General features: G+C 32.8%; 1 protein-coding gene across 1 annotated transcript; it reads right to left on the bottom strand.

Annotated features, from left to right (window-relative positions):
* Positions 1-10,142: 10,142 nt before the first annotated feature.
* Positions 10,143-10,703, bottom strand: LOC120079211. Its single transcript, XM_039033373.1, has one exon. It carries the CDS (start codon positions 10,701-10,703, stop codon positions 10,143-10,145), a length of 561 nt encoding a protein of 186 aa, XP_038889301.1.
* Positions 10,704-11,250: the final 547 nt, after the last annotated feature.

Raw genomic sequence — 11,250 nt, 5'->3', positions numbered from 1 at the left:
TTGCAACCGACATTAAAGAAGTTCAATGTCAGTTGCCACCGATATTAAAGACCTTCAATGTCGGTTGCAACCGACATTGAAGGCTGTGTTATTGGTGTTATTGAAGCCCTTTAATGTCGGTTAGGCATCGACATTAAAGAGTTTTAATAACACTATCTTTAATGTCGGTTGCCAACCGATATTAAAGCCCGAATTTCTTCTAGTGTTAATAAATTAATAAATTAAATATCATATATTGAATTTAATTTTAATCATATTCAAATCACAACCTGTCACATAACCTATAGTCTTAAATATAAATCTCATTCATATTAATTTTAACCTATAGTTTAATATGAATCTCCTTCATATTAATTTTAACCTATAGTATTATATGAACCTTATTCATATAATTAATATTTGAATCTTATTCAAATATTTATCTCTCACATATTATAAAGTATGATTTTGAATCTTATTCAAAATTAATTTTATGTTGTAATGTATGTATATACATTATATTAACTATATCTTATACGATTAATTTCTTTATTTAATTTGAACAATTCAAATTAATCCAAAATTAATTGATTCTTATTTTACCCTTGTTGAACTAGCAAGGGGACCTTATAGACCTATAGATTAAAAGCTCCAATGATACAAGATTAATTAATTAAACTATTTAATTAAATTAACCAATATTTATTAACTACAGATCATTCCACTAAAGACCCATAGTTGCACTCTCCGCATTGTAAATATATTTCTATGTCCATGGATATAACCAATCAACACTAAGTCGATCCCTCACAAATTGCTCGTAACTATAACTAGATCAAATTATTGTTTTTCCCTTGTAGTTACATCTAATTCCTTAAGTAGAACCGATTCCTCTAATGAACAAACAGTTTATAGTCCAACTATAAACTTATCCCTCTTGGGCCAGTGAAAGAGTGAATCCTCCATGTTTAAGACCTGGAATAAGCCCTTAAGGAAGCAATTCATCTACTTACTCTAAAGATGGGAAGGAGAGAATTCATCTTGTCTAGCTATGTTCCTTTGATTTGTATGGCTTCATCTTGTCTAGCTATGTTCCTAACTCCCTACTCGAACAAATCCCTAAAAAATGGTAGGCTTTTTGAGTCGATGAATTTGGTCAGCCATACAAATCAAAGGATCACGCGCCCTCATAAACAGGAGTTCATAACTCACTCAGGATTAAGGTCGAGTCACCTATGATCATCCTATGAAATGTTTATCTCTTCAATTAACAACATTATAAAGAGAGACTAATCATTTCGCAGTTCGGTCTTATACAAACTCTTTGCATAGGATAACCCCATTCGTATGTCTCCACATGAACGATTAGGATCAGATCGCTTGTAACATTTTACAACTCTTGTAACAATTACAAAGTGGACTGTATCTGTAGTGTTACGAGGATAAGGTATCTAACTTTATCCTTGTACTACAGACCATTTAAGTTATTACATAAGCATAATCCATTAGTATGTCAACCACATACATGTGCAAGTTACATAAAATAATTTTGGATCTTAATTTATTGGATTGAGTTAATACAATATAAATGTCAAATAAAATAATACTTTATTTTATTAAATAAATAATTTATATAAAAAATCTACAAATTAGGAGAACTACAAGATTTAAGGCACGTTCTCTATAAACTTACCTTTTAAAGTTTTAAATAGGAAAGCACTCTATTTCAAAAAGTAATCTAGTATGATAGTACCCTTTTCAATCAAAACATGCCATCAATAAAATATTATTTTATTTTATGAACTCTAAATCATTCTTAAATTCATCTTTCATAACATATAATGTATAGTAGTATGAAAGGATCGTACTACTAGAAAATTTCTCCTGTATTGTTTATTTATAACAAAAGTTTAATATGGCAATATGTTGATTGTGTATATGGAAATATTGATAAGTAGGTGAGTACTTTTTAAAAATTTATAAAATAAAGAAAAAATATTTAAAGTAATAGAAATTTTAAAATTTTAAAATAATTTAAAATGATTAATATTCATGTGAATGATATTTTGTTGCTTACATTATAATCATCGATTTTTTTACAACATAAAGAAAACGTCAAATTTATAGACATATGAAAATATCAATAAAAATGTCGATATGTTAACCAAATCTTTTTAGCTTAATAGATGAGAAAAGAATCAAACTTCAGACTTCTTGATCAGAGTTTATAATTTATGCTACTTGAACTATAGTCACTTTGATATATCAACGAAAATTTAATATCCTATTACAACGAGAATGTTTAAAAATGCAAAGCACTTTGATATATAAATGTTGCTTGGTCTAACGAGAGAGGTTTAGGCAGATTTATTTCATAATCATGAAGGTTGAACGATCTTAGGGAGTTGAAAGTTTATCAGGAAGAGGAAGAGCGTTAGTATGTTAGGAGTTGGAGGTATAGATCCTAATTAGGGAAGAATGGTCCGAAAATAACTCGTTACTTGAGACATAGAATATGATTATATGATCATTCAAAGATGAAGTTTGTTCAAAAGTAAGTGAGAATCCATAAAATATAGTAATACTAATAATAGAGTGTTTTGGGAAGAGTGGTGTGAAGTCATACTTGAGAGAGAGGGCAGGGAAGTTCCATAAAGGCTGCTAGCACAAGAGTGAGTCAGTGTTAACTGTTATGTGACAAAAGCTGCTGGTGGCATCCAATGCATTCTGCCACATGATATGGACCATATTCACTGCTGCCACACCTATGCCACCTGCCTTTTCAACTCACCTTCATTCCTCTTCCTTTATTTATCTTCTCACATGTCACAACAAAAATCAAACAATGCATCCCCTTATCTCTTCTCCCTATTTATCTATTCCACAACTCTATTTCATTTTTTTTTATATATGTAATAATAAATTGAAGCAGTATGAAAATTTTAATTTTTTATTGTAGTACTAGAGTTTTTTCTTCTTCAAATTTATCCTATATAGAAGCTTTATAAGCTTTAAACTTTAAAAGTTGTTTAACCAAGATTTGTGTGTAAGAAAATTCAAGTTTAAACATGTCGGACAATTATCTAAACTTTCAATTTCGTGTGTCGTGATTTTATATTATATTCTATATTTTAAGTTTACAAACTTATTTGTCATAAAATCGAAATATTTTAGAGTCTTAAAAAAATTCAAAATTCAATCGTATATCTTAGAGTTTTGTGAATTTTAAAATATGATAAAAATTGATTATATACAAAAATGAATTTTAGAGATTTATTAAATATTTTTAAACTTAATTGGGTTATTAGACACCAAATTGAAGATTTAGGGATCAATTAGACATTGTTTAAAGTTCACTGACCTTTTAAACATAATATTTAAGAGTCGCTTTTATAGTTGACCTAAAATAATGAGATTCGGCTTGCCTTTTAAAATTAAGGTTATATGTTTTTTTTCTTGCATCATAACATATTTTATTATTAATATGACTATTATTCCTTCCTCCCTTTCATCTCCATCGTGGTTTTCCTGTTTGGATAAACACTATATTATTATGATCAATTATCTTCTCTTGTGTGAATCTAATAGAAAATTAATCAACTAGAAACAATAATAATTATGAAGCACATGACACTGAATTTTAATGGAAAAAACCTTCCTCAAGACATTGAGTAAAAAGCTACAACTCGAAGTCAAAATCCTCACTATAATCAATAACAGGTTACAACCAATTCTCCCTATTCACAACTAAAGGCATACACAAAAGATATATCAAGTTAAATAATTTTGACAAAAATAGCAACAATAAAGAATGTTAAATTATAGAGATCTCACTTGAAGTGACAAACAATTACTCATTGTAATCGGATTCTGGGTAACTCTACAAGATGTCTCCACGACCACATTGAAGACCCTCGTATCAAGACCATGCTGTCATAATTTCAGCTCGATTAGACCTTGAAGTGACCTCCAAAAGGCTAAAATATGTCATTGTACAAGATAGCTTATTTTCAGAATTTTCTTATCTAATTTTCTCTCTGTCGTTTTTACTTCTCTCGATTTGCGTGCATATAGTCAATTGATTGGGTGCAAGGTTTTAAATAAAACCTAATAGCCCATTGGGCCTTAAATATGGGCCTTCACACATAAAGTGAAACAACCCATCAAATCTTTCCATATTTCATGTGGAGAAACTTGTCATTCCAATAGTAGATTGATAAAACTCAAATTTTTTTTCTTCTGATAGATTCTATAATTGGTATGGTAACCCTAATTGAACTTTTTTTCTATTGTTGACCCAATTAAACAAATTAACAACTTTTTGCTAATAAGTAATTTAAAGTAATTTCAACATAAAGTAATCAAGAAATTAATAATAATACTTTAAAGCACCATATTTCATTCTAATAACAAGATTATTGGTAATGGATGTAGCAATTCAAAAACTACCAATTAAAATAAACAAATATGAGCTATTGATTTTAAGAAAAATATTGAAATTAATTTCATGTAATAAACTAAAAAACAAAAAAAAATTGCAAAAATATATAGGACATAAATAGAGAAATTGACACTGAAAATTTTATAGTGGTTCGACATAGCTAGCCTACTCCACTTCCCAATCTCCTCTTGAACACTTCACTAAAAGTCTTTGACTCTTTCCACGACTTAGAATCGAACCGCTACAAGTTCTTTTTCCAGGAGCAAGAACAAATTTGATATTTTCCATGGTTGAGAATCAAACCATTATAACGACTCTTTTTCGAGATCAAGAGTAACTCTTACAATGATTGGAGATATATAGCACTTTTACAACTCTCTCAATAGAGTTGATTTACAAATTTGAACACACAATAAATTAATCATCACCGTACAATAAATCTCTTTCAAGAATTAGATGAAAAGAACAAAATTGAGGTTTGGGGAGAGCAGCAATTCGAAGCTTTGTGTTTAATGAAGGATTGGAAATAATGAAAAATTGCTATAAAAAATTTGTGAAGAAGATGAGTTTAAATATAGAGAAAAACAGGTGAAAACAAAATTTAATTTGGGTTATTGGATATTGGTTAAATTCAAATCAAAGATGGAGATTGAGTGAAAACTCCACATGTCATCTTCTAATTGGGTCAATTTGATGATTTGGTTGTCATGTCATTATCTAGTTCAATTTTTCATTAAACTTGTTTTGGCTTCACCTTCTAATTCGATCCATTTGATGATTTTACCAGCACGTCATTACCTCGAGTAATTTTTCGTTAAACTTTTTATTGGATATATCTTCTTCGCTTGAGATTCGATTTGAGTAATTCAAATGCTGTTTGATTTGTTATTCCAAGCTCTACACAATAGATATTTCAAAAAATTCAAATTGTTAGTAAATTAATTCATGTTTGTTATTATAAAATATTAATTAATTTAAATTAATTGATTTGAGATTAAAGACAAAAAAACCAACATCTTTGTCAATATATCAGATCCATTATGATCAATATGTATCTTTTCAAGCTCAAACATTTCTCATTTAGTGATGCCTCACATCTCTATGCTTCATTTTGGAATGAAATGTATCATTCTTATCAAGATGAATAGAACTCTGATTATCGCAAAATATCATAACAAAGTCATTCATCCAAAACATCTCTTTGCATGCCTATGTTGCTGCAATATATTCTACTTCAATTGTAGAAAATGCAACGCACTTTTGCAATCTTTACCAGTAAGACACTACACTACCTGCTATGTCATCAAGTAATCGAAGGTGGATTTTTTGTTATCTAGATCTCCTGTCATTTCTAAATCAGTATAACCAATAAGTATTGGCTTTCCACTTCTAAATATGATCTTCAAACTAGAAGTATCTCGTAAATATCTCATGATGCACTTGATTACCTCCCAAATATTGTTTTCCTGGATTAGACATAAAATGTTTGAAAATACAAGGACTAAATTATTGCATACTAAAGTCCAAAGACTAAATTGTTACAAAATTGAAAGTATAGAGACTAAATCCTAAAAAACTAAAATTTAAGGACTAAATTGTTAGACCAAGACTATTTTTTTAACCTATATTCTTTTAATTTAATCTACGAAAGTGTGGTTTTTTCAATAACAACCACCAGGAAAAGGAATGAGGAGAAAGTTTTATCTTACAGTGACTATAAATAAGAGATAATAGCTCTAATGGAAGTAGGCCTATCACCTGGAAATAGAGAAGTAGGTTTGTGGAAGGCATCGAACCACCATGGAAGAAGTATCTAGTAATCCAATCTTCTTGATTTATGTGGCCCTAGATAACTATAGTTCTCTTGTTTGTAGGCCCAAACTACTCAGCATAAACGGTCAACTTCACTTCAAGACTCAGGGAAGACTGTATCCTTTAAGCTTTAAAACTCTTCAATCGTTTACCTATATGCGAGCTCAATCGTGTAGACGAAGCTCTAAAGGACTAGACGATAGTTCAATTATGTAAATGATATTAAGGAGCACTAGACAATTGTGTAGGCAATAGTTGAATGGAACTAGGTGATCATATAGACAATAGCTGAGGAACTAGACGATGCAAAGTGGAGCTAGACGATCGTGTAAACGATGCAAGAGGAACTAAACAATCGTGTACATGATACTTTAGTAAAATCTAGACGATTGTAGAGAAAGAAAGAACACAAGTATTTAAGTGGTTCTGCCAAAGGCCTATATCCACTGTGCAAATAGAGAAGGTCTCTTTTATTACTTCTTCTTTAAACTTCTTTACAAAATGAATGCCTTGCTCTTTCTATCGTTAGTTACTCTCTCATTCTTTCACCTTTTATACAGGCTCTCATTTTCAACTAAGAAGCTCTGGTGGTTACAACAAACGAACAGAAAGAGGCGACAATGATAAACTGACTGCAACTTCTTTTGTCTTCAGTTCTTTCTGTAACAATCTCCACCTTTGTAAACATTCAGAGAACCTTTCCTTTCTGCTTGTAAAACTGATTTGGAGCTAACCTTTTTCAGGTAGCTTGAACCCAAGGATGTCCAAGCAACAACCAAGCTTTCTTTGAGGAACTGTCTTGGTCAACTTATCAGCCACATTATCTGAGGTATGTATTTTTACTACCTCAACTTCCCCTTTCTCAATCTCCTGTCTGATAAAGTGGTACTTGATGTCAATGTGTTTGGTTCTGCTGTGAAACTGTTGATTTTTAGACAAGTAGATAGTACTCTGATTGTTACAATATACTCTCACTTTTGTTTGTGTAATGTCGAAATCGTTTAGTAATCCCTTTAGCCATAAACCTTCTTTGACAGCCTCAGACAGAGCTATAAACTCAACTTTTGTTGTGGATAAGGCTACAACAGATTGTAGACTTGCCTTCCAACTTATTAAATTGTTTTCCCATAGGAAAACATATCCAGATAATGAACACTTCCTATCTAGATCCCTTGCATAATCAACATCAACATAACCATACATTTCATCATTGGAGGGGTCATTCTATCTATATAAGATTTGTGCTTCCTTTGATGAACAGAGATACCTTAGTATCCATTTAACTACTTTCCAATGTCGTTTACCAGGATTGGTCATGTATCTGCTGACTAAACTTGTAGCATAAGACAAATCTGGTCTGGTTGAAGTCATTAAATACATCCAAGATCCCACTGCCTGGGAATAGGGAACAATCTTCATATGAATGTGATCCTCATCTGTGCTTTTAGGACTGTTTGCAGTTGAGGGCTAAAATGAGGTGCAAGGGGACTGCCAACAAGCTTAGCACCATCCATCTTGAACCTCTAAAGAATTTTTCCACAGTATTCAGCTTGACTCGCATACAATTTGTCTTGCTTTCTTTCTCTGTTAATTTCAATGACAAGAATCCTTCTAGATTCCCCTAGGTCTTTCATGTCAAACTCTTTCTTTAAAAGAGCCTTGACTTGCCCCAAATCTTCTTTGGATCTTCCAGCTAACATCATATCATCTACATATAGGAGTAGATACACTAGTTTTTTGACGCTTTTAGAGTTGATATACACACACCAATTAGGAAGAGGAGTTGCCTAATGGATGTGTGTTTCACAACAGGAGAAAAGACCTCTGTATGATCAATAGCTTCCTTTTGTGTGAACCCCTTTGCAACAAGTCTTGCTTTGAACCTAGACTTTTAGACCCTTGGAATTTCTTCTTTGGACTTGAATATCCACTTACATGAAATAGGTTTGTACCCTTTAGGTAAATATACTAGTTTTTAGGTATCATTTAGGTTGAGAGACAAAATTTCATCATTCATTGCCTCAAACCACTTTCTAGCATCAGGGCTATTAGTTGCTTCCCCAAAACTGGTGGGTTCTTGTTGCTTAATGAAATGGCAACACTCAATACAACACTAGCAAAGTCAGATTCTAAGTACCTTGTAGAGGGCACAATGGTTCTCTTTGTTCTATCTCTTGCTAAGGAATAATTTTGTAGATCTCCTTGTGTCTTTACTTGTTCACTTAACACAAATTCACTTGTCTTAGCAATGTCATCACCTTCAACATCTAGATTCTGAGAAGAAGTAGAAGCTCATTGATCATTTCGAGGCTCCACATCAAATCTTGTGCTATTTGTCTTAAACATAGGTTTAGATTATTGCTCGGATATCATAAACATCTCATTTCTCTAAACACAACATCTTTACTGTTGGCACATCTCTTCTAATTAGGATGTCATAGTCTGTATCCCTTCACTCCAGGTGTAAAACCTAGAGATATGCATTTGACAGCCCTAGGTTTCAACTTACCTTGGCTTTGATGCACATACCCTACACTCCCAAATTCCTTCAAATGTTCCAGCTTGGGAGGCTTCCCTGTCAATCTCTCTTCTAGTGTCATCAGCTCAATGGACTGATGTGGACACCTGTTTAAAGTGTAGATTGTGTAGGACACTGCCTCTGCCAATATTTCTCAGGCAAAAAAGTAGTGGACAGTTGACAACTCACCCTTTCAAGCACTGTTTTGTTGAGTCTTTCAGTAACTCCATTTTATTGAGGTGTATACCTCACTGTTCTGTGCCTTACAATACCATTCTCTCTGCAAAACAAGTTAAACTCTTCTCCACAAAACTCTAAACCATTGTCAGTTCTCAAATGTTTAATGTGTTTAAAGGTTTGTTTTTCAATAAAGGTTTTTCATTCTTTAAATCTCCCAAACACTTCATCTTTGATTTTTAGAAAATAAATCCAACTCTTTCTTGAATAGTCATACACATAAGAAAGAAAATACCTTACTCCACTTAGCAAAGGAGAGTGTGCTGGACCCCATAGGCCAGAATGTACATATTCAAGTATCTTCTTGGTAGTATGTTGTCCTTTAGGGAAGCATTGACTAGTTGCCTTACAAAGGATGTAATGTTCACAAAACTTTAAGCCGTCTCCAACACCTTTATGAAGAATCCCTTGGTTTGAAAGAACTTTCAGCCTTTTCACACTAATATGAGATAGCCTTTGGTGCCATAGTTCATCTTCTATAGGTTCTTCATCTGTAGCCATCAAGGCTAAATGTGCCATTTGCACATCTTTAATGACATACAAGCCATTAACTTTAGTAGTCACCAACACCACTTTTGAGTCTTTAGTTATCTCAAAGATGCCTCTAACTCCTCTATATTCACAACAGATAGAGTTAAACATCCCCAATGAGAGGAGATTTCTCTTCAATATAGGAATATTCCTCACAATCTTGATTAACTTCACTGAACCATCTTGTAACTTCAAGGAAACAGACCCAATGCCAATTGCCCTGCAGGTATTAATATTTTCCATGTAAATCGGCACTTCATCCCACTTCTTGTAGGTACAAAACCACCCTTTAGATGGTGTCATATGGACTAAACAACTAGAATCTATCATCCAATCTTGAGCCTCCATAGAATTCTGCTCACCCCACTCTACAGTTTCTGCCAAGGCATCTGAATACACAAGGGAATTTTTCCCCACAGCTGCTTCTGTCTGTTTTCCTCCTTTGTTCTGTTGGTTCAGCTTTCTCTTCAAGGCATAACAATCTTTCTTCATGTGTCCAAGTTTGTGGCAAAAATGACACTTGATTTTAGACTTGTTACCCATAATCTGCTTGCCCTTCCCATTGTTCTTTGTTTTCCCTTTTGAAAACAAACCTTCTTCACCTTGCTGATCTTTCTTGCTCATCTATAATTCTAGTTTTCTAACTCTGATTGCTGAAATAATTGCTTCTATAGTGATTCTTTCTCTATCATACTTCATTACTGTTTTGACATCCTTAAACGAGTCTGGTAGGGAGTTAAGTAAGATAAAGGCTTCATTTTCTTCCCCAATGTTGTCTCTTATTGATCTAAATTCTGATGATAGTCTCTTTGATTCGTTCAAATTTTCAGTGAGGAATTTTACAACATTCATCTTATATATGAAAAATATTTCCCTCAATAAAGCTTTATTAGACAAATCTTTGTTGAGATAAGTCTCATTTAATTTGTTATAGAGATCATAAGCAGTAGTCTGGTCAACTATCTGCCTTAAAACACTATCTATAACATTCAAGACAATAGTTCCATAGGCATTTACCTCTATTGTCTTTTTTTCTGTATCTGTGAGTGTTTCTGGGTATTTCGCTGGGTTTGTGATGGCCAAAAGTGCCTTCTGCTGTCCCAATACAGTCTTGATCTTAGCTTTCCATAAATCGAAGTTTGTCTTTCCATCGAACTTCTCGATTTCATACCTGGTTGTAGCCATTCTTAAACTTCAAGATTGACTTGTCTGAATCTTTGTATGCAAGAATTAAAATCTTGGATCTGTCTTGAGTTGTTCTCTAAGCTCTGATACCAATTGTGGCCCCAGATAACTATAATCTCTTGTTTGCAGGCCCAAACTACTCAATATAAACGGTCAACTTCACTTCAAGACTCAGGGAAGACTGTATCCTTTAAGCTTTAAAACACTTCAATTGTTTACCTGTATGTGAGCTCAATCATGTAGATGAAGATCTAAGGAGCTAGACGATAATTCAATTATGTAAACGATATTAAGGAGCACTAGAGATCGTATAGGCGATAGTTGAATGGAATTATACGATCTTATAGATGATTGCTAGGTAACTAGACGACCGTATAAACGATGCAAAAAAAGAGCTAGACGACCGTGTAAACGATGCAAGAGGAACTAAACAATCGTGTACATGATACTTTAGTAAAATCTAGACGATCGTAGAGAAAGAAAGAATACAAGTATTTAAGTGATTCAGCCAAAGGTCTACGTCCACTATGCAAATAGGGAGGGTCTC

The sequence above is a fragment of the Benincasa hispida genome, chromosome 6 (assembly GCF_009727055.1).
Source record: "Benincasa hispida cultivar B227 chromosome 6, ASM972705v1, whole genome shotgun sequence".
NCBI lineage: Eukaryota > Viridiplantae > Streptophyta > Magnoliopsida > Cucurbitales > Cucurbitaceae > Benincasa > Benincasa hispida.
The sequence above is the reverse complement of the archived record's forward strand: the minus strand, read 5'-3'. Positions and strand labels throughout refer to the sequence as shown.